The 25,195-nt window shown below is 40.0% G+C and overlaps 1 protein-coding gene across 5 annotated transcripts in view; it reads right to left on the reverse strand.

The window, feature by feature from the left end:
• The window catches only part of mark4b (MAP/microtubule affinity-regulating kinase 4b), a 55,992-nt gene that overhangs the window by 17,105 nt on the left and 13,692 nt on the right, over positions 1–25,195 (reverse strand). For all 5 annotated transcript variants that reach the window (XM_084351223.1, XM_084351222.1, XM_084351225.1 and 2 more), the window contains exons 2-14: positions 21,646–21,843; positions 20,356–20,409; positions 7,755–7,803; positions 7,429–7,494; positions 6,150–6,220; positions 5,424–5,480; positions 4,700–4,936; positions 3,833–3,952; positions 3,308–3,407; positions 2,734–2,843; positions 1,963–2,152; positions 1,653–1,870; positions 876–979 (exon numbers count right to left, since the gene is read on the reverse strand). In XM_084351223.1, the coding sequence (XP_084207349.1) occupies positions 876–979; positions 1,653–1,870; positions 1,963–2,152; positions 2,734–2,843; positions 3,308–3,407; positions 3,833–3,952; positions 4,700–4,936; positions 5,424–5,480; positions 6,150–6,220; positions 7,429–7,494; positions 7,755–7,803; positions 20,356–20,409; positions 21,646–21,843 (1,574 nt within the window). The remainder of the gene's footprint in view (positions 1–875; positions 980–1,652; positions 1,871–1,962; positions 2,153–2,733; positions 2,844–3,307; positions 3,408–3,832; positions 3,953–4,699; positions 4,937–5,423; positions 5,481–6,149; positions 6,221–7,428; positions 7,495–7,754; positions 7,804–20,355; positions 20,410–21,645; positions 21,844–25,195) is intronic.

Here is a 25,195-nt window from a genome sequence, read left to right on the forward strand (position 1 = left end):
AGTGAGAAAGTGACCAGAGAGAGCGAGAGAGAAGGGGATGATGCCTGCCATGCTCTGACACTGACAAGCAGACAACCATCTGTCACAACAACAGACAGTTCATATTGGGTGCACGCACACACACACGCACACGCACGCACACACACACATACACATACACACACACACAGTTTAAGCCCCCTTTATCCTCTCTTGAAGAGACAAAATGTGTGTGAGACAAACACCCCGGGCAAAACACTCTCTGAGATCTGCACAGAAAGAGACAAGCTGGACCAGTGGAACCTGTTTCTATAAACCAACCCTTTTCACATTGCGTGTACTATGAATATGATTTCATCTTCTTGATTAGTTTAAATAAGATACAACAGGGCTATTCAAGGTCAAACTGTTGTTGATTGCATATTCGTCTTGCTGTTGGTTTTACATTGCATTGACATTAAATAACCAACAGCTCCAGCCAGTTTATTACTGTAATAGCCTGTGCAGCACAAATGGTTTCATAAAACTGAATCTGTGATGAGTTTTTTTTCACTTTTCCTAACCTAAATCTAATTCTAGTCTCAATGAACCCTCAAGGTCTTTCAAGGGAGTTTAGATACAAAATGAGGTGAAATTTAGAGCTGGCACAAAGTCAAATATGGCATCAAGCAGACTGATAAAACTGACATTGGCTCCAGGCTGCCTAACTGGCACTCTCACTTGTAGTCATGATGCTGATACCTTCAGTATTATTAAAATTTCCACAAAAATAAGAAAAGAAGAAAATCTTCACAATGTCAAAAATGATAGTCTTATGTGTGCACCTTGTTATCATACGTACTATAAAAGATAAGCAGACATAGAAAGACAGACGGACACTCCTATGCTCCTCTCACCTGTTTTCCTTGCCATTTTGCAGCAGTGAGTGTCTATCAGTGTTGGATCGGTCTGTACACACATAAGTGTTCCTCCGAGTCATGGCACTTGCAGGGATGTTATTCTGCAGAAGAAAAAAAAGAAATCATAAACTCAAAATCACATGCAAGTAATTGAATTTAACAATATATGGAATTGCTTTGATCTGCTGTGGTTTAGCACATAACACATTGCAAAGAGCTTCAAAAGAGAAAAGACATTTACTGTGCCTTTTGTTTACATATTATTAACATTTATGTGACACTATTTGAAAAGCCCTGATTGACTAAACTCTGCTTGTCTGGTGCTCCAAACAGGTTACACACTTTAGGATTTCCTTGCCTTGACTGGTTTGACCTCATGACTTCTTCCTCTATTTGCTGTGCAGATCATTTAAGAGTTAATCTCAGGTTAATCTGGCTGCTGTTCAACTCTTTACATTCTTAAAACTTTTTCTCTCTCCTGCTAATCTCACCGAACGACCATAATCTCCATATCCCCCCTGGGTGAATCCATACTTTGCTGTTCATCTCAAAGTCTGTAAGTGCTTCACATTTCAGCTCCAATCTGCGAAGGATGTTAATGTTCACAGCCTCCATAATATCTGTGTCAGTTTAACCTCAGTGAGCTGTAATCTGAGGAAATGGGATTAGGAGAACTGTGAGGCTTCTGCCATCTGTACCTGTGGTATTGATAAGGGATTAAATGTGACAGACTGGATGATTCATCCACCAGCAAAAACATCCTTTCGGCCTTACTGTGGTTGTCACTTCCTTGCGCCGGTCTGGTATCTCTGCCTTATTTGGGTTGTGAGCAGAGCTAACCATGGGGCTGGAGGGGGTCGGGATGCTACGGGAGCCGGCAGTATTGGTGGTTGTCTTGCGGATTGACAGCCGTTCCTCCTTAAGTCCCGTCCCTTCTCCTACACCACTGGGACTCCTCTTGGGGTGTGTCGATCCTGGAACCGCCGGACCACCTGAGAGATATGAAATAGAGCTTTGAGTGAGGTACATTTCAGTCACCATTTCAGAATTAATCAACAAAACTGATCTCAGTATTTTGCCATACAGAAGTCAGAGTGTCGTCTCTGGCGTTGGTAGGTGGAGGCGCTGCGCTGTGCCTTGTGGGCAGAGGAGGAAGAAGGTGCACCAGAGGAGGAAGAAGAAGTGGAGTGTTTGCTGGTTCCGTTGGTGATGGTACCAGGTCGGACTCGAGCTAGACTCAGACTGCTGCCCGTCCGAGACTCACTGCCATCCGTCTGAGACAGACAGACACAGAAGAAAAGATTTACACTCACGATATGACTGGAGACAGGCTTTGCGTTAGTTTAAAAAAAATAAGATATATAAAAAAAAAAAATCACTTTTTTGTTGTAATTCTTAACTCTTGAGAATTGTATTACTGTTGTCTATTTTTATTTCACAAATTTGTCTGTGCTCTTTTAATCTTGCTCTGTGAAGCACTTTGGGCTGCATGTTTGTATGAACAGCTCTATATAAATAAAGTCCTGTTGAGTTAATTATATTGTTTACAGCTTCTCCCAGAGCTATAACAATTACTACATAAGTTAAGCCTAGTTCGAAAAACGATGTCCAATAAAATACCTACACAGCTGTAAACAACGCAAGATTAGCATTCTGACTGTTAATAAACTAGTGATAAACTGTTCCATCCTGAATATGACCTACTCCCATACTGTGGTATTTCTTCAATTATTGGTATATGAGCTTGTCTGGCAAGAGATATAATATACACTGCCAAATATTGGCAAAAATATGCCATATTTAATCTAAACACAGAGGCAAAAAACAAACAAAAAAATAAAGACAAGCCACTTACCTCATTCTTGCGTGCCAGCAGCAGGTATGTGGCGGTGACCTCATTGTACTTCTGACTGACAAGCGAGTCTCTGACCTCTTCTCTAGTGAAGCCCATCCCAACCATCACGTCTGGAACGTGATATATTAAAATAGAAATAGTTATTCCACAATTTCCAGTGACAAGTTACAAAGGAGTTACCCAGGTTGATCTCACTGCTCTGCCTGGGGTGAGCATTCAGGGCTTAATCCATATACAGTGCCTGCACAATGGGTCAGCTTACGCCTTTATGTTTACTACATTATGACATCCCTAAGGACATTCAGGTAAACAAAGCTTTGAGTGACATAATATACGAGGACTCTGGCATAAGATATCCCTGGGAGATTGGACAGTGCCCCAGACCTTCTTTAAAGCCAACCAAAGGTCACCACAACAAGCATCGCTGACTTTGCGGCCACAACTACAGACCCTTCTGTAATGGAGGCGAAAACATGACCCACTCGGATGTCCAACTCATTACAAGATGGCTATCAATCATTTTGTGAACAAGGATTAAGCTAATAAATAAAAGTAAGCAGTTTGTCTTTCTCACCAATGCGGTTGGTATCATTCAAGTCCTCCACAGGCTCTGTGTGGGGCTTCAGCTCATCGCTGTCATAGCCGACATTAATCCACTTATCTTTCATTATTTGCTGGTGGGGAAAGGGGAAAAAAGAGAGGCCTTGTCAAATACAGCTACACAGTGTAGACACAGAAAAAACCTGAAATCTGCTATAAATATATTTGGAAGATGTTTCTTCCCCCAAAGCAACTTTCACTATAATTCATTTTTTGATTTTACTTATTTATTTATTTTTTTTTTTACATGTTGTACTTGTAGTGATTATTTTAAGCACTCTATAACAAATACACGTGTTCATCTTCGTATGTTTTAATTCATTATTGTTGTCCTTGAAACAGAAGATCACTGACGGACATCACAGATGAAGAGAATTAAACCTGGACTATTTCACAGATTGCATTGAACAGCTCAATATTTAGACACTAATGTGGTCATGTTGAACATGCTTTAAATATTTGCTATATCAGCCATGCTGAGGTAAAGTTTCCTCCTCACCTCCAGCGAGCAGCGCTTGGCAGGGTTGAGGACCAGGAAGCGGCGCAGGATTCCCTCGCAGTCTGTAGACATGTAGAAGGGCACACGATATTTCCCCCTCAAAACGCGCTCTCGCAGCTCCTGAACACAACACACATTGTAACATAATCAGTTTATGCCACAGAGACACTGAATCAACAAAAGATCAGGACTAGGCAATTTTAAATACTGTTAATTGTAAAATCCTATATGTTGTGATACTCTGATGCACAGTTATCTGATTAAAGGTTCCCTGTGGAGTTTTTGACCTTTAGTAGCGCTGTAGAGCAGTTTTATTCATCTACTGCAATTGCACAAGGACACATGCACGTGCATGCATACGGGTGACATGCTAATCGCACTAATCCACTGACCAACAGGTGCCCATAACGTGCTACAATGGGCCAACAATGACAGGGAAGAAGAGGACTACAAGCTGGTAAACAATGCAGGATTTAAAAGTACTTAAATAAATCGGCTTTGTAAAAGTTTCACTACAAAGGAAATGCATTCAACACATTGGTTTGTCCACAAGGATACACAGCAAGTGTTTTGTTTTGTGACAATCGTATTACACTCCTCAGTGTAAACTCACTGCAAAGAGTAGTGACTGGTGATCGTATATAACATGAATTTCTCTAAGGTGGATTATTTTCATTTGGTATAGTACCAATAATAGGTGGAGGAAAACAACAAAGCACAAATAAAGCTATGGTTCTTGCACATTGCATCCACTTTAACTGAATTAACTATAGTTAGTCAAAACCTAAAAAAAAGACCTTTATGGGAGAAAAATTACATTACATAAATTACATTTTTGCGGACTAAAACAGCCTCCACATCACCCACCTTTAGGTTCTGTCCGTCAAAGGGCAAGGATCCGCTGACCAACGTGTACAAGATGACACCCAGGCTCCAGATGTCCACCTCTGGACCATCATACTTCTTCCCCTGGAAGAGCTCTGGGGCGGCATAGGGCGGGGAGCCACAGAACGTGTCCAGTTTACTGCCCGCAGAGAACTCGTTACTGAAGCCAAAGTCAGCTATTTTGATGTTGGAGTCAGCGTCTAGTAGCAAGTTCTCCGCCTGCAAGAAACAACATAGAGAGTAAAACACATCGAAATACAGGAAAAACAGGAAGCCAAGTGCTGAAATACATTATTTGTATATTTGCAAGTTATTGTTTGAGTCCATAATTTCTTTCTGTGCTGTCAAACAGGAAGTGATGCATTTTCTGTAATACACTTTGGTGGCTGGCGTGTATTCAGCTTTTGAAATGGCAATATAAATAAATGGTAGTTGAATAATTTCAGTCATTTCAGTTTCCTCTTGATGCCATAGAGAATGGCAAACTGTGGAATGATATCAACTGCAAAGTTAACATCTGTGACTATCTCATGTGTAAAATTAATATATATATATATATATATATATATATATATATATATATATATCTGCTTAGGAAGTGTTACTGATCAAGACAGACATTTGATTTACTTTCTCAGATTTTTGGTTATTTAAAGAAGGTTCAAAGACTCTCTTCATTATTTTTCTTCTAACATTGTGTAATCACCTTCAAGTCTCTGTGAACAATGTTCTTCTGATGACAGTAGTGCACCGCTGAGACAATCTGAGGAGAGACAGAGAAAAAGAGACATCAAAGAAAAGAAAAGGAGGATAATTGCACTTAATGTTTGTACTTGCATGTAAATGGTAGCCAAAATAGGAGCTTAATTCATACGCCCTCCTTGAGCAACTATATTACGCAACATTACACATAACTGAATTTCTTGGTGAATCATCACACCTACTGTTTGTTTTCCACCACAGTGGAAAAGTTTATTGCATGCTTTAGGTTCACACTGGCCAGTTACAAGCCAAGCAGGGACTGTAAACACTTACATCAACTCTTAAGTAGCTCATATTTCAGTGCCTGTAACTTTTGGTAACCATAATGAATTTTTGTTTTTTCTTTCTCTCTTCTTAATCAGTCCAGACTTAATTTTGTTGTGCTCAGTTGTCGAACCACAAGGAACTGCTGGTTGTCAGATGGTCACATCTGTTACAGTGCAAACATAACTCCTCGTTCAGATTATAATGTGACTGCAGTTTCCTTGACGCCTATTTCACCTGGCCAGAAGTTGGCCAACCTATCAGTTTAGGCTCAGTGTTAAGATTAATAGTAAGAGTGGGGAGTAACTCAGTATGTTATGTCTGAATCTAAAAGCATAACAGCAGCTATTAGTTGTGTAGAGACAGACAGACAGACAAGTGAGGTAAGGTATGAGATTTAACTGACCTGTCTGAACTTGGCTCTGGCCTCTTTCTCCTTCATTCTGCCATGAGCCACGAGGTAGTCGAACACTTCGCCTGGAAGAATAATAAAGAGTATGGAGATTTTGTGTAGTTTGGGCAAGCATGGCCGATGTTTTATGGTCAGATGTTTCATACACCCTCCAATAAATAGATTAGAGAAACTCTGTAGTCTGCACTCTGTAGCTGAATGAGAGTTGTTATTTTTTTAAGATTTCTTTGTTTCCGTGGCACCAAAGGAGGAATAAACAACAATAAAAACAAAATAAACAAGGACAAAAAAAAAACTTAGGTTTTGGCCCAGAAATTCACAACCAGTGCATCCCTACTAGAAACTGTTGGCAACAACTAAATTGTCCATACAGTCCAACAGTTCAAGCGCTCATATTTACTGCACAGCACTGCATGTTTGCTGCTTTATCTCCCTTCAGCTTCTTTCCTCAATAAAATCTTTGCCACTCCTAACACTCAGCCAGGGGATAGTGAGTTCAGGGTCAGGTGTGCATCAAGCTTACCAACATTTGAATTCCAGCAAATGTGGAGTAAGTGTCCTGACTGAAATGAGTAAAGGCATACAGTACATGGTCATGTGTGGGGAAGAAAAAACTATACTATGACTTTGAATAAGTTAGCCTATGTCCTTAAAAGTGGTTCTGCATGTCTATTTTTTAAGTAAACAGCAAACAGTTGAAAACTGCACTCCAGTCAAGTGGAATATATGTATGAAAACTATTTCTTAACACCTTTTGCATTCCAAAATCAAAAATTCCTGATATTCCTAAATTGCTTGACATCCCTTCCTTAAACAATTAAATCATATTCAAGAAACTAAAAGTTTCACATGTTTTTGTATGCAAGTCCCCATACATATTTTGTGTGTTCCAGCCAAACATCTGACCGCATTGATCCTAAAAAGAAGAGCTGGCTGAGGTTGAGTTAAAGAGAGCAGCATATCCGCTTGTGAGCAGCTACCTCCTTATTAGGTATTGGAAGTAAGAGATCACACAACATACAGAGAGCAGCAGACAGAGATCAAGGGATCATGAGGAGAGAAGAAAGGAAAACAGAGGAACTGCAAAAATAGAAGAGAGTATGGGAAACAGTTTTTACACAGAGACAGACTCACTAATGAAAATGAGACAGAAGGATTGAACTTAAACGTTAACTTATTTAGTTTTAGTGTAAAGTCACGTCACAGTATTCAATCTAATTGGCACCATACAAAAATTGGCAATGATGATGAGGGTGGTGGGGATGTCACTTACCTCCGCTGGCGTACTCCATGATCAGGTAAAGAGTCTTATCGGTCTCAATCACCTCGAACAATTGCACTGTAACACACAGAGGAAGCGACGTTAACACCAAGGTCAGTATGGAAACCTACACAGTACACACACACACACACACACACACACACACACACACACACACACACACACACACACACACACACACACACACACACACACACACACACACACACACACACACACACACACACACACACACACACACACACACACACACACACACACACACACACACACACACGGCCTCCACACACAAGATCATTCTTTGGAGTGTAACTCACCTATGTTGGGATGGTTAAGAGTTTTCATGATGCGTACCTCTCGAAACAGCTGAAAAAAAATAATAATAAAAAGAAAAACATTAATCATCAGTCCAATATTCTCCAGTATTATAGTATGTGTCAGTTATGAGATTAAACATACTGCAGGTCTATTCAGTATTTCACAGACAGACTGCAACTTAAAATATGCTTGTGTTTTTAATAATGCGTATACTGTTTGGACAAAACAATAAAAAAGTATTGTTGCAACAACAACAACAACAACAACAGCAACAACATGTGAGTCAGTTTTCAAGTAAGAACTTCTTGTTTGTGCTTGACTTGAGTTTACAAGACGTGTGGCCACCTCACATCTTCATCTTACAAGGAGCACCATACAGTTTTTGAGAAGAAATTCAAACTCAGGATTGTAATATTTTCAATTTAAATGAAGAAATAACACAAACAATATATGTAAAAAAAATGTCCATAACTAAATTAACAAGCTGTCCTCAAAGGAAAATAAGGTCCCAAGAACACTGTTTGAAGCTGGAAAGGTGGCAGGGTCCGCCAAATATAAATACAGTGAAACTGTATGAAATTATGTTGTCCTTTGTTACGTTTGTTTAGGCATAGAAAAAAAAATCTTTGTCTTCTGATTAAAATTTCTTCCCCAAGCTACATAGTGCACCTTTAATAATATTTCATTCCGTCGTCAAAGGAATTGTTCTTTTAGATAATTAATACAATACACAGCTGGTGTATGGACATGGTTCCCCTTCATCCATCTTATCCCCTCTCTCTCACACACACACAATCGCACACAATGACCCAATCACACACACTCCCCCTCATCTTTTCGACCACCTCCAGACCTGGGGCCACCCAAGGGAGTGTATTACAGCAGGGCCTCCTCTCCTGAGTGTGCTCTCCCCCTCTTTACCCCCCCTTCATCCATCACTGAGCTCCAGACTGCTGCCTCATCCTGTCAACCTGATGCCGTCTCTCTCCCTCTCTCTCTGTCTAATTAAAGTAATGTATTTTGTTTGTGAACTCCATTTTGAAAGATTACAGAGGGAAAGCACACAGTGTCGACGAGCAGTTGTGAAATGTTTCGAACACCAGATGGAATTACTGTAAATTGAACTGTGACTAAACCAGAGAAATGAAGTCAAGTCAGTTTGAAGAAGAATTTAAATTATGTATTGAACATTTGGGACTATGCCCATTAATTGTCCAAGGGTCTGGTCAAAGGGTCTGCATACAGCTTCGGAGAAGTGTTATACAAATACGCTCAAGCCACTCATACATCACAAGTTGTTTTGGTTTGATTATTAGTGATAAAGTGAGACATTCTGACCCTGGAGGGGAAGTGTGACATAACTTGGAAGAGGGCGTCTGTGGAAAAAACAAAACGTGTTACTATAGCGGGAAACTGAAATAAAAATAGAAAATGAGGCGTATTAACAATGCACAGGAGCTGAGGGGCGTAGAGGGAGGAAAAGACAGGAAAACAATGAGAAAGAAGGTAAAATGTTAAGCAGCAAGAAGTGAAAATGATGTGTTTTAGTATTTGGTTTTGTATAAGTTGTGTTTGTGTCATTTATTGCTCTATAATCCCCTCAGCCTTGTTTAAAATTCTTTTAAGAATAAATTACACACATGTGAAAAGCACAGAAAAAAGAAAGAGAAAGAGGAGACAGCGAAAACAAGAATACAAAAGAAGGAATTCACTGATTCCTTCATTTTTGTAGCTGACACTGTGCTGCCCTGGGAGACACACTCCTCCCTTATCTCTCTCCATTTCTGTTGCTATAAAGCCAGATACGATCCCCATCTCATATTTTTATAGTTAAATTCCGTTATTTGTCTACAACAATAGTCTGTCATTTCCCTGCAGCTCAATTGAAGCTCACTGCATCACACTGTGATGTCCCACTTTGCAAATTTTGTTTTTTTTAGTTTTATCAATCAGTGGGTTAAAAGGAATCTTACAACCAATTCACGATGCTTATAGGACAAAAAAAGCGTATTGATCAACACCCAGTAATGTCAGTGGTCGTTAGGCAAATTGAAAATTAATAAAAAATTAAGATGTTTGTTGGTCTAAAAAGACTTTAAACAATGTTTCAAAAATATAAATGTGAGTAGAGTGACTTTTGTTTCGATTTGACTACGCTCCTGAATGCACCAGGCTTAGGTTAGACTGCGTTATGTTACACTGTTTCGCTGAAGTCATTGAGCGATGAACCAGCAGCAGCCTTCTTTTCTCTGTCTGCTGAGATTTAGTAGTGCTGATGCGACAAGCTACACTGAGTTGAACTCACATTTCATGAAACTGTGTTCAACAAGGAAGTAAAACAGCAGGAGACATTATACAGACTGACTGGGTAACATACTTAACTTTAGCTAACTGCATTTGTATTGCTATGCATGTACATTCTTAAATAAAGCACACAACGACTAAGGAATTCAGGTTATTTTGAATATAAATATTCGGACGAGCAAACTGCTGTACTGAATATAACTTACCAAACATGACATATACGTTCCCTTAGCTTTATTTATCCTACTCACCCAGGAAGGGCTGCCTAAGTGCTTCCTTACACTTCACATTTATCCTGAATTGATTTAACCACATTTTGGATCTGACAGCAGCTGAGTTTGACAAGTCTAGGACAGCAGCAGCACCTCACATGAAAAAGTATGTTTTTCTTCCTGCTTCTTTTGTTTGTTAATCGTCTTTTTTTTTTTTTAAATCTGCGTTTCCCTGAAACCACGTGCTCAAGGAATGTGCGTTTTCTTGCCTTCCTGATGACATAACTTTACATTTGCCTGAGGCGATGAGTGTATGATTACATCCTTGAAAACACGCACATAGTCAGAGACAGATTCCTGGTATTCAATGGACCCTGAGGATAAAGACCAGTTTAGTTTGCCTACGCAATTGCATCCTCCCACACACTTTCACTGATGGACTTGGCCATACTGTACAGCCTTGGTAAGTTTTGTGTCAAGATTAGACATCAAAAGACATTCAAATAACAAGCCACACAAGAACTTTTTAATTATTTTTAATCACAAATGTGCCAATTTTGATAATTAATTGTTAAACTCCTCTCTTAGAAATGCTCGATTATGGCAAAAATATGTGTATTATAAGGATTTTATATATGTGTAATATTTTTTTATTTGGTATATATGTGAACATTCAATTAATCTCCAGCCCTATAGTCTGTGCTTATTATCATTGTAAACTGATTTTTTTTTGCATGCACAACTGCAGTTACCCCATCTGTTATTTTTAAAACCACTGATGTGAATTTATGTCCAGAAGAAGCAGACTGTTGTGTTGGTGAAGCATTCACACATGAGCACCAAAACACTCTCTGGCTGGTCCTGTGTTGTAAACATTAGTTTCTATTCTTTTCTGTCAGTTTTTCGACTCAGTGCTCTTAAAATGGGAAGCTGCATCGTCATAAACAAGTCCACTGGGAGTGTGTGTAATTGAATTAAGTGCATGGTGCATCAGCTGTTCATCTGAGCTTTAGGAAGAATTATCGTCTAAGCCTCTCCTCCCTCTCCTCGCTCTCCTATATACCCATCCACCTCTCTCTTTCTCTCACTCTCCCCTGTACTCATTCACCTCCTCCTCTCTCACATTTTCACCAGAAGCCTCAGCAGCTGGCCAGGAAACTGTTGAGTCACTGGTATTGATCAACAGTACAATCAATTCTTAGCTCATCCTGCTGTAATGTTGAGCTGTGGGGCACCTTATTAGGCTCTTGGTGCATTTTGTAGATTACAAAACAAAAATGTCAGATTTTTCCCCATCACCCCTAAATGCAGTGTTTGTCCACTGAACCAACAGAATAACTTCACTCTCCTGCCTCCTGATGTTCACCCTCTCTTCCTGGTTCTCTCCCCTGGCGATGGCTCCGCGTCACAGTTGCCATGCCAGCCCAGGTATTAATCCCCGGAGATGAGGGGGGGGTTGTGGGAAGTCATGGAACGCCAGGCGAGTGGAAGGAGCTGCACGCATAGACACACAGCCGACTCTATCATGTAGAGTCTCAAAGTATGTAGAGTATCATTATCGTTTTTTAAAGGATTATGGGTAGCCTTAGGTTGACTGTAACTAAAACTCAGGTTTAGAAAATGCGTCACGGATTTCAATATGTGACAGTAAAGCTGCTCTGATTAGTCAATTAATTGATTAGTCGATCGAAAAAAGATCTAATAATTATTTCAGTCATTTTTCAAGCCAAAATATGGACCAATTCCTGTTCCAGCTACCTAAATGTATGGATTTGCTGCTTCTCTTTGTCATTTACAATAGTAAATGAAGAGTCCTTGGGTGTTGTACTGTTTTGAAATTTGAAGACATCGTGATGAGGATTTTTTCACATTTTGTTTCCATTTTATAGATTCAACATTAATTGAGTAATCATGAAAAAAATAGTAGATTAATTGATAAGACAATAATTGTTAGTTGTGGGATTATTTTTGTGTTTTGAAAGATTATGGGTAGCCTTTAATCTGTGTGCTAAAACTCTTAAATTAAGAGAATGCTTACTTACTCTTCCAAATAAAATTTAAAAATCACTTTTCTCAGTTCCAGGATAGATTTCAATTTCTGACAGCAGGGCTCAACGTTAGCAGCAGCCACCAGCCAAATGCTGGCAAAATATGCAAGTGGCTATTGGATTTGCTTCACTAACCGGCCAAAAAAACCCAATGGTAATCAATTGAGTGGTTCATAAAGTTTAAACATTCACTACCAGTTTGGCAGATTGGACGAAAAAGTTAATTTTGTATCGGTCTTTTCAAACATCCTTCACTTTCCCTCTCGTCATCTTTTCCTCCTTCAGACAGCATTAATCAACTTCTGAGCCTTTACATCCTCTCTCTCTCTGTCCTTTCCAGGAATTATTAATCAACTGCTAGGTCCAAGCTCTGACTGCTTTTGTACAAGGATTTACACAAAGCAACTTAATGACCGCCCATTGAGTTTTTTCCCCTTCTCTCTTTACCACTTTGAGAGTGGTGCTGTGTGGGTTTGATTCATGTGTCTGGCCTGCCAGTCTCTGGACCTTTGACCTGTTTATCCAGGCTGTGTATACGTGTTTTTCCTCTTTTTTAGTACAATCAAGCACACAGAGAGAGAGAGAGGGGGGCGAGGTGGGGCATGACAAAAACACTGATGTTGAAACAGAAAAGAGGAATTGATAATGCTTGTCTAGCTGACATATTAAAATAGCTGTCACTGGTGCATCTCTACTGCACTACAGTCTAAATACATGACAGCAAACTACACAATGTGAGACACACTTCCTCATCAGCTGCAGCCATTCCTGGTAGCTTCAGAGGAAAAAAAGGGGAAGAGAGTGACAGACAAAGAACGTCAGAATGAGAGGGACGAATGAACACAGGCCTCTCTCTCTACTCCTATGTCAGAGTACCTCTTGTGAATAACCCTCTGTGTTTGTGTGCGTGCGTATGTGTGTAAACTCTGAATGAGACAGTCCATTACAGACTGCGGTTGAGATGAAACATTTTATGCCACTTCAGTCACTATAGCAGTATAGCGACTACTTACTATAACTATTTGCTTGCAACTACTTACTGCATTTATGTCACATCTGTAGGCACTAGTTTCTCTCTCTCTCTTCAACAAGGACCCATCTGTGAATATCACCGTATCTCCTCTCTGTGCACACTAAATCAAAACATGCTCATGGACAGGAGGAACGATTGTTGTTGGCTTTTCCCCATAGAGAAGTCGGCTAGCCGCATTCCTAAATGAAGTCAATCTGGAGCTTATGAACGGTTAGTATCATGAACAGCTCTGCACAAATGTGTCCAAAACTGATGCATTCAAGTAACTCTGATAAGTCAGTCTATCTATGTTCTATCTATTGACACAACACTGTCACTCCTGGAGACCCAACTCTTCAAATGCAGATTATCGATAACCAATAATCCTACAGTCTAAGGGCCACTTCAGTATATGCCAATGCCTCTCTAGCAGGGTTAAAGGCAAACAGCAACAGGCCAACTGTTAGTGCCCTGTAGACTGTTTTGGAACGTTAGCAACATTACTCAAGGATTTGCCTCCATGCATTTGGTTGTCACCAGGAAACATTTGAATAGACTTTTGACCCCGTCACTCTTTGTGTTGCCTGTTGCTGGGATTGCTGCCCGGGAGCTGCCCTAAAAACGGCTACTATATGAATCCTCCCAAACCCTCCATTCCCTTAATGTACAGCAGTAATTGGAGCTGTCAGGCCTCTCGATGAGAGGAGCTGAATCATTAATGAAGAGTTTACTTCAGGCCTCTTATAGCTGGCCATCTGACCCAGATCACAATAAGCCTGACTCAGCTTGATTAAATAAAGATAATTACATATAGCTTTATAGTTGTTGGCCAAACAAGAAACAGTGAGGAGAGGGAGAGAGAGGGCCATCATACTTCTCTTCTTCTACTGTTCTATTCACGTCGTTTTGAAGTTGAGCCTGTGGGAAAACCTTCTGCTCTCGTTCTGTCCACCCTCTTGTCCCTTTATTGTGTAATTATTCCCTTTGCACGCTGGCACAATAACAACGACGCAAACAGCAGCAACAATATGATTATGCACAGACACCCACTCAGGGACAATATGCTGCATACAATAGCAATGCAGATAATGGCATTACACGTGCATACAAAGGCAGCGCAGGGACCATGTCGGGCTGCGAGTTTATCCGCCTGTAGGCCTATGCACACACACACACACACACGCACGCAAGCACGCACGCAGTCTGTTCTCTTCGGTTCTGCTCTGTATCTTGTCTTTCTCAGGGTCCATGCTCCTGTGCCAAGGCCCCAACAACACCCCCACTCCACCCCGACTCAAGCGCCCCCTTTGTTTGCCTGTCTGGAATTCAGCTTCTGGCTGAGGGGGCCTGGGCAAGGGACAAAACACACTTCACAGCATTTGATGGTGGCCCAAACACCATCCTCCGTGCACATGCATACACTTTTACTTTTGTGCACATACGCAACACTGGATGGCTGCCTACAAAATTCTCCTGTTCTCAAAGTAACACCAGGCTTTTTATGGGGCCCTGCATACTCTGGCAGATTATCCGACAACACACACTACAGGAAAGAGCGCAAAAAAAAACCTTTTGGTCCTGTACGTTGCTTTTATCAAATTTTAAGATATGAAACAGGACAACGGTTTATTTTTAGAAAAGGTATTATCAACAAACTACAAGAAATTCAACATAGATTCAATGGACAAATAAGTGTTGTATTTCTGACAACATCCATCGTCTGCAACTCTTTTGCTGCATTCGGGTGTCAATGGGAGAGTCTGACATCAGAAATTCCAAATCAGCTTATGAACAGCTTTGCAAATTGATTTAATTACTCAGTTCTAAAAAAACATCCAAAGTAAACAAGAATACACTTTGCAGAGGGTGGAGAATTGCTCAACACTAGCAGAGCACTATCAAATGCTCTTCAGTTGGCATGTGCAACAATAGAAGACAATATTTGTCACTACATTCTACCAAATCAATGTTAGTTCTGTATGAGATATGCGTTGTATTCTGATAAAACCTGTGATCAGTTATGTGGTTGATTTGCTATACAATAGATTACCTGATTAAATAATAGTTATACACAATTAGGACGGGGCTGATTTTAGATCATGATCAATCTTGAAGGCTTCCACACAATCTACGTTTCAGGAGAGTCAACGAGATCGCTGCATTAAGTGTCCTCTTACTTCTGTTTTCAAACTTTACTTAAACTTGTTGACTAGTAAATCTGCACTATGTGATCAAACCAAGAGAGTGATGTAGCCAACTAGAATGCTATGCTGATTGGACAAATTACTTCATGCAGTTCATCCTTGGGTTACGTATTATAAACAAAGCAATGTGAGTTATAGCGAGTAGCATTACAGATGAGGAGCTTGAGTAAAAAAAAACAAAAAAACACTGTCTTTCATGCAATATTGTGCTTTAAAGGTGCAAATGGAGAAATTCATAGATATTTTAGGTATTTTAGATTTAATAGATTGTGATATTGTTTTTTGGCAAGATCAGCCATTTCTGTATTGAAAGACACCTGCATATGCATAGTTTGCACTCTGCAAAGTAAACAGACATTTTTTTCCACTGAACAAGCTGGCACTCAGATGAAGCAGAGAACTTGCATGGTAGCATTTTTTCAGTACTTGCTTTTCCCTAGAAAATCAGATCTTTTCAAAAGACTAGAAAAGTTCATACTTCCCTGAACTGGTTTAAGGACACAGTTGTAGTCCTATGGATAGTAGGCAGTACAGCTGTGATTACAGTAGAACTACTACTCCAACACAATGCCGGGGGAGCATGAAGAGAGAAGTGGGACACAGTGCCACAGTAAACAGAACAAAATAAAGAGTTGATATAGAGAAAATACAAAGGGAAGAGTGGGGAGAAGAGAGAGAGGGAGAGAGAAGAGAAATGGGGCATAAAACTACAAAACAGAGAAGAACTTGACAGAATGTAGACTGAGGCATAACCGAGCCTTGAGAGAGCAAGAAGGAGAGGAAGCAGAGAGCTTCTGTACAGAGGTTTGGAGAGTTGACAGAAGCTACTGTGTGCTTCTATTTCAACCAAACTGTGAATACTACAGCTTTTGAATATTAATGTTGTGAAAATCAAAATGCAAATGATGCTACACTGAAGCAACTTAATCAATCTCCTATGAAATACAAAAGCCTGATTAATGATGGACAAATATACAATTCAGAGTCTGCAAGTGCTGCACGCATTTTTCATCCAAACACAAAAAAGGAGGACACATCAACTAATTCAGTCATAACACCAAGGTGGGCAGGGATACAGCAGTTTGGACGGTTCCTGACATTTGTCCAGAAAGTGCCTCAAAATGTCCATCCTCGGTCATTTCAGCAAATACATTTCAGATGATTAATTAATTGTTTGAGTTAATATAAAGCAAAGTTGCCAAATATCCACTCTTCCAGTTGCAAAAAAAAAAGCAAAATGCTGCTTTTCTCTGTTGTGTGTCTTATATACAACTTATATCCATATATTTTTTTGGATTTTGGTCTTTGGTTTGACAAAACAAGACATTTTAAGATGATACCTGGGACTCCCAGAACTTTCATTTTTATTTTTTACATTTTACAAGCTAAACAATGAATCAAGTAATCAAAACACATAATTAAAGTAAATATTAGTTATACCTGTAAACTGATGTACACTAGCATGGGGGAAATAAACTCCTCATATTAAAAATTGTAGACTTACTGAATGAATTGAAGAAAAAAGCAAATGGAAAATGAATTAATTCTGCATTTGTCTGTTGATTACAAACTTGACTTTTTCTGCAGGAAAAAGCGACAGGCAGTGAGAGAGGTTGCAGAGACATACAAAGAGATAGAGAGAGACAGTGTCACCTGGCAGCATGTATAGTGTCCTACACTAACTACAATAATGCTGACAGGACAGGATGCAACTGGAAGCCCCCGCGCTGCGCTATGCAGTACTAGACCATTACCACTCTGCTGCAGAATACACACACCAACAGACACACACACACAGACACAAAGTACTGTCCACAGCCATGTTTAAAACCAAGGTCTTTGCTCAAAGATTAGAACAGCAGACTCATTGTGTCATTAAGTAGGCATCTCCCTGTTGGAACAAAAGGCAAATGACGTGCTGAAAAAAAATGTGAATCCGGTGAAGAAAGCCTATATTCCCACAGAGGGACAACCTCACACACAATGCACACACAAACATCCATCACCCAGCTTCACCTCTGTTAAAAAAGAGTCAATAGTTTATCAGGTGGTGATAACACTGACAGAATGTTAACTGTACTGCGAAGTGCGTTTTTCTGGAATATAACTGAAAAATGGGTTTCCTGACATCATGATAGTACTTCATAAATGATGAAAAGTCTGGTTTAAGTGTATTTATAAGATTCAATGACTCAATGAATGAATGTCTCAAAAATGATGTGCTGCTTTTTGGCAATAAATACTTCCATTCTTTGTCATCTATGTGCAATGTTGCATGGCAGCAGCCTGCCAGTATCTATTTCTTGTTTCGGAATGAGAAACACTTTGCTTACATGTAGCTTGGTGTAGCTTTGGGTTTGATTCCTCTGAGGTCAGACCAAAATGAAACTTCTTCTAGGTTTGACATGCAGGTCATGCAGTGTGGGAATGTCTGATTGTGAAAACCTCTGTCTGTATCCTCTTGCTTTAAATTCACGTTCATGCTGTTATCTGATTTGATTTCCAGTTGAATAGTTGGGGCAGGGAATAAGGCAGAGCAGAGCTGTTTAAAAGAAGCTGGCCTGCGCCATAACACATATGTTAATACTCTTCAAAATGTGTAATTTGCAGAAACACCACCCATGGTTTCTTTTAAGGTACTGCCCTCTCATTGCCATGCCAGAACTGTGAAAATGGATTAGACTTGGAACTAAAACCAAGAGCTCATACAAAAGGGACTTTGATAGCAAAAAAAAAACAAAAAAACACAAACTACACTTAATGCAATATTAAGATTTGGCTAGCCAAGCATGTGGGTTTTTTTTTTTTTTGTGTTGACGTCAACAGCACGAGCTGCAGAGTGATGAATCGGCTGTCTTGGCCAGTATCTAGGCCAAGTGGACCAACTATTGCACAGAGCCAGACACCATCAATAACCCAACTCTGGGTTATCAATAGAGTCAACACCCAGCCTGTACTGGTTAGCTAACCAGCTGAGTATTCATCAATAGGCTGGCTGTGTATGTGTGTGTGTGTTGATGCATTATCGATCCTGATGTGAGATGATGTGAGAGTGTATTTGTTATAGCGGAGGTCCTGATAAAGAAGACTCATAATCACTCAAGGCCAAAGTTTGGTCAGCAGAGACCCTGCTGAACAAAGAGTGACTTGTATTAACCGTGAGAACCGAGTGTATCACACTAACTACGCACAATGTTAAAACCATCTCTAAATGACAAAGAGCATGATGTCGGAGATCTGAAATGAAAAAGTAAAAAAATAAAAAAGGTACCAGCTTTTACTAAGTACTTTCTTTTCTTTTTTTTTAACCATCGTTTTGGAATCTCGGTCAGACATAATAAGATATTTGAAGATGTCACCAGCATCTTTCACAATTTTTTTTTTATAGACGAAACAATTACTAGCTGAGAAAATTTTTTTTTTTAAAAATCAGCAGATTGAAGATAGATAGTGAGGATTAAAGTTAGCTGTGACCCTCAAAAATACTGGTGCCAATACTGTATTTTTTCATAATGATCGCTCATTACAGTTGTAGGATTAAATAAATATCTGAACCAATAGATGTTAGACTGTTAGGTTTGTACAGTTTAACTGTTTTGATACCTATACCTCTCTCATTATCATCACAGATTTTCAGCTAATGCGAGAGATTCAATCTGGCTTGGCTCTTTGGAAGATGCAATGGTTTTCAAAAAACAAAAGATTTTCCACTTAAAGCGAAGAAGAGTAAGCATGTCAGCACAGCCATGAATATTGCAATACTGCTTTATCTTTTTAGAGGCAAATATTTCTACCAATATAGCCAGATGAGAAAAAACTGCAACAAATTCTTTGAAAACAGCAGGCCTGAGGCTGTTTCTCACTCAATTTTGTTTCATTAGATCAGTGTCAATTAATACATGCATCACACACACAAACTCCCACACAGACAATCACACACACCAATAGCTGCAGCAGGCCAAGTTCAGACAGGAGCAGGCTTAATCTCATTAGGGCTATGAATGTAACACATGTAGGTAATACATGAACCTAGATGTCACTAGACAAGCATACAGTGACGTACATTACCCCAAGCCTTTAACCTAGTTAGTTCCAGTGGACTGAGAGGACAAATGATGGTTATATTATGCTGACACAAAGCAGCTTCTTGAAGTGTCTGTATGAAACTATACTGAGTTCACAACAAAAGATTTAAATCATCCATAAAACTGGACAGACAAGCCATTTATCAAACACTGGCACAAAGGTTCAATTTGAAAAAAGATTTTTTCACTGCATCCATTTGTGCACTTTAGCTTTAATCTGCAGCCAGTAGCAGCTTCCCAAACACTACGTTTCACATAAGCAAAAGTTCAAAGTTCAGACGAATGCTGCACGCATAGGTCATCTGAGATTTATAACCTGTGGCGAAACAGCATGTGAGGAGTTACTTACTGTTAAATCCCTCAAAAAAGAGGACAAACAAGGTCATATTCATGTAGAACATACAGTGTCAGGGGTTAAGGAGATAAGGTAGCCGGAGATCACATAAACAGTAATAATGTACTAAAAGAGGAAAATACAATATAAGCAGTTTTCTGCTCAAACAAAATGAAGGGATCAACCCACAAGTTTGATTTAGGCTGAAAATCCAATCAACCAGGAAGTCACGACAAAAATCAGCCAACAACAAAGAGCATGTGTGTGTTCAAGGGTTCTGTGATGGCTTCATGGACTCCTGTCTAGATTTATTATTTTTATATGCACAAAAGACACACACCTATGCAAACACACGCGCACACACACACACACACACACACACACAGTAGCATGTCACTCACCTTCTGTAAGCTGGTCGGGTTAAGTTGTGTTTTATCGATGATCTTTATGGCAACCTGGGAGGAAACAACAGAAAAAGAAATGAAGAAAAATCAACCAACAAACAAAATATATTAATATACACATTTGATTTATTGATTAATTGCTGCAGCTCCAGTTGCAACAATAAATCATATTCTGGCTATTTTATGCCTGGGCTTTTTTACTTTAATGCTTTTCACTGTACATGGGTTTACATTGTTATATTTCTGGTCTAATTCATTAACTGTATATCTGACTATTTCTGTGATTTATTATTTGGTTTATAAGATTCCTATATCCCAAGCTGAAGCACTCAAATACCTTGTTTTGTCCAACCAACATATTAAATTTACTATAAATACGACAAAGAACAGCTGCAAATCTCCACAATTTAGAAAGTGGAAATCATATGTAAGTTGATGAGAATTTCTTTTAAAATTAATCAATTAATTGTTATTTATAATGAACTACTTCAGTTTCTAAACTGCATAAGCCTATCTTTGTGTTCTTGATCAGTTTGGTGGCTGTTGAACACTGCACTCTGGTGCCAATTTCTGAACTATTTAAACCATGCATTCAATAAAACATGATCAATTATTCAAAATTGAATGAGACAAGGCATGTTGGTCAAACCACCCTGTGGGGAGGACAAACAGTGCAAATTACACAGTGTATTACAGCATGTAAAGAACACAGGCAGATATCCACTAAACAAACAGGGGCTTCATAAGAGGCTTAACAACATGTGGTGACCCGGTCAAAGACTGCTTCAAACTACCACTGTAAACCTCCAATATATAAACGTCTTCAGCTTTATATGGGCAGAACACAACGCCTCTCACATGATCGAGCCAGCGGCAGAGACACAAAGTTTCTACTGACCCTGATGGAGTTATCAACTCAACTAATGTAGGTCAGGGTTTTAAGAGAAGAAAGACTGCAGTGTATCTAAACACACAGACATGCACCCACGCAAACTAAAAACATGACTGTCTCTCTTCACAGGGGTTTAAGGCCTTGACTGTGAGATGAGACAGTATTGTTGGCTGTGAAAGCTAACAGAAGGTGCTCTGAACTTGGTGAAACAGCCCTTTAAAACTCCATCTGTGTGGCTGAGTCACAGGATACTGTTGTTGTCCTGGCTCCCAAACCGCAGTATTTACCCACGAGTCTGGTTCAACTCCTCAACTCCATTTCTTTAGCCTCATCAATCCCAGCATTATTGACACCTTCAGTGCAGTCATGAACAGTTTCTGATTAATTAAACTCACCTCTCTGCCGGTCAATATGTGTCGTGCCAGTTTAACTTTGGCAAAGTTGCCCTTGCCGATGGTTTTGAGCAGCCGGTAGTTTCCAATATGCGGCTGCTCATCTGAACACAAGGCGATGGAGTTACGACATCGGGCACCCAGCGAGCGGCTCGACCAGCCGGTACCCTTCTCTGAACGGCTGGCCGACAGAGAGGTATGCTGCAGAGACAGAGAGAAAGAGAGAGAGATGAACCATGAGAATAACTAAACACCGTGCCTGTCATTTTGACCAAAGACATTTTCTGTACAATACTTCACACTGTTATGTTCAATTAAAGTCAGTCTTTCCCCCATACTGAACTACAACTGGATTATAGAAAGAGTAAGAAAATCTGAGACCTAACTATTACTTTAAGAACTGGCATGATTTCAAACCTAAAAATAATGAAAAAAGATTTAGGACTTAAGTTTCTTTTATTCTTAAAATGAAAAATTGTTGTGAATTCTACACATTACAATAATTATACAAATAAAAAATGAGCGAAAAAGTAATTTAACATCAGAGCGGCCGATAAACACCTTGTGACCCTGACTCGGGTCCTGCAGTCATGTGACTGCAGCCTGGTACCAGACACCTAAAGGTGAAAAGCGAGAGAAACCAGGCCACCTACGAACACCATCAGACCCCTCAGTCTGCATTCCTCACATTCATGTGTGGCGGTGAGGTGACCAGTGTTAAGACACGTGTTTCTGTGGCTGTACAACATGAGATCGGCACATTGATCTGCCCTGAATGCCCACCACTCTGCTGATGATTTCAAACTTTCATCACTTGAACTGAGCTTGTGAATCAATGTCCGGTCAGTGCTCAGAGAGGTGATCAGGAGGCCAAAACAGCAGAATCATAGCGACAAATCAGTGATGTGTAAACTAAAATATTACATGCCTGGCACTGTATTTCATACTCAACCAGCATTCACCAAGTTTAGCGAAGGCCTGAATATTAGCTATCTGCCTGACAAACCCTGAGTCCTTAAAATTCATAAGATGTAACTTTCAGACAACATAGCGGAGCAAGATTAGTGGGAAAGCCTAATTATTGACCAAATACCAAATGAATATTTGATACGATTAAGGCAGAAAGGGCACTGAAACCCTACATCACTTGAAATCATCTTCAGTAAAAGCTGAATTACTTCATTTACAAAATATGCTGATGAAATAGGCTATAAATTCACTTTTAAAATAAACTCCAACCCTTTGCTTTTCCAAAAGTATCTAAGGATGGAGACACTCAGCCCGACCAGACCTGAACCCTTTAGGTCAAGTGAGGTCTGAGGTCTTGCAGCATCAACATCAAACTCTAATCCCTCCATCTGCTCTCCCCAGAGCACTGAGCGGAAACAGAAATATCCCACGGAAACAAACTAGTGTGAACTTTTCATCTTGAGTGGAGATGACATGAGGAAGAATGAAATAAGAAAGAACAGGGAGCATCAAATGCACACAGTAAGCTTACAAGAGAACAAGGGGTTGTAAAAGGTACCTGGACTCAGACGTAGTTAATTACTTCAATTAGAACAGAACGATACAAGTGCAGTTAGACCCATTATTTGGTGTAACATGAGATGGACCAGCATTACATTCAATGGACCAAATCAACCATAATAAAAGATTAAATTCTCCAGAGAGTGAACAGACCTAACAACATTGGTTCCAAAAAATTAGAGATATCACCTGAAGTCTGTCCAAGCACTGCATGTTTGAAATATGCCAAAATGTCAATGAAGGGAAATAAATTTTACAAGTTTGGAACCACAAAGAAACAACAATCTGTAGCACATCGTCCCACTTCACTCGCCCAATCCTTCCCCTCTCTTCCTGCTTTAACCAAGTGAATCAGTATGTAAACAAAGCCAATAGTTGCGTTTCACTGTTGGAGCTCTTTGCACAATGTTGCACAATGTCTCTGACAGGACGGATAAAAGTGAAAATAAGAAGAGTCCGTATTATTGTGAGAAATACAGAGGCAAATACAGTGCTACGAAAAACTATCTCATGACGAGCCCTCAGCACAAGCAACTCTTTATTTTCCCACTATGAGAACTACACAAGGCCACACACACACACACACACACACCAGAAGCGTGATAAAACCACATCACCTTGACATGCACCTGATGTGGTAAACACAGTGGTGAGATCACAAGATCTAATGATTCCCCAGCACACACACGAGAAAGTGCACAACCTCAGACCTTTTATAATGCTGATATAACTCCCATTAATTCAAGATTTATTTAATTGTATACAACACAAGATTGTATAACAGAACTCTAATAGTAGTTCCTGAAGCTACACACACAAAAAACAAACGCTATACAAAGGAATAATTAAAAAATACTTCCAACAAAGCATTCATCTCACCCAAAAAGTTTCCCTTTGAATCAGAGGGTTTAAGGTAAATTTCCGCTAAACAGATTAAGCCAGCAGCATGGCATCAAAGTGCTATTATTTGGAGCGAGAAAAAGGAAAAAGTGTCTACCATCTCATACATGTGCTTCTACGTTATCAAAAGCTAAGCTGCAGCCAACCCCTGCAGCCACATACTGTGTGTTACACATACTTTGAGTCATTTGTGAGTTCAATGCTTAGAGAAAAATGTTTTGGTTTCTTGCACTTATAGAACATGAACTGTGATTCATTTTATGATTGTAACATGAATATGTACACCAGAAACATCCAAAATCTACTTCACCTTTCAACATTTAATCTCTCTATACAAAGTTGACCAATGAGAGTTCAAGGTTAACGATTTCTCAAACAAAGCAAACAAAACCGAAACAACACCAGAGTAGCTTTCAAGGATTTTAGGCGTTGAGTGTTTGAGGGATTACAGAGTTTCATAGTACTCTAGCCACCCAGCAGAATATGTTCCTTCACCAATTTTTTCCGCCACCTTCATTTTCACCTCCTCTCACCCTTCCCCCATTTATTCACCCCTGCTCCTCTCTCCCGTGGCTCATACCATCCCCCAGACAAATCAATTTGCCTCCCTTCTCTCTATTCTCCTCTCCATGCCTGGACCCGCCCTTTCTTTTGTCTCGCGTCGCTATCTTCATTTTCAGCGACCTCACATCAATTTGAGCTTTATGCCGCCCTCCATAACACCCCCCACCACCACCAAACTCCCCTCCCCCCGTCCCACATACTCCTTTCAAGGAGCGCAGTCCATTGATTCATCCGCTACTTCTGATTACCACGCAGTTTCATTCAGGAGGAGGCCTGTGTGCGAGTGTGTGCGTATGTGGTTGGATGAGGTGTGATGGGGTCTCTTGTCAGCAGACTGGGGCAGGCAGAGGTATTTGAGTGGGGGGTGGGGTTGATGAAAGCCCCCAAGATCATTATACAGGTAGGGTGACATTTGGTGTAGAAGATGGATGGAGGGCTGGTGGATGATTAGGTGTGTGTGTGTGTGTGTGTGTGTGTGTGTGTGTGTGTGTGTGTGTGTGTGTGTGTGTGTGTGTGTGCGCGGTGATGTGGCCTCTTACTATGTGATTTGCACATTCAG

Source organism: Pagrus pagrus (assembly GCF_965226575.1).
Source record: "Pagrus pagrus genome assembly, chromosome: 4".
NCBI classification, from domain to species: domain Eukaryota; kingdom Metazoa; phylum Chordata; class Actinopteri; order Spariformes; family Sparidae; genus Pagrus; species Pagrus pagrus.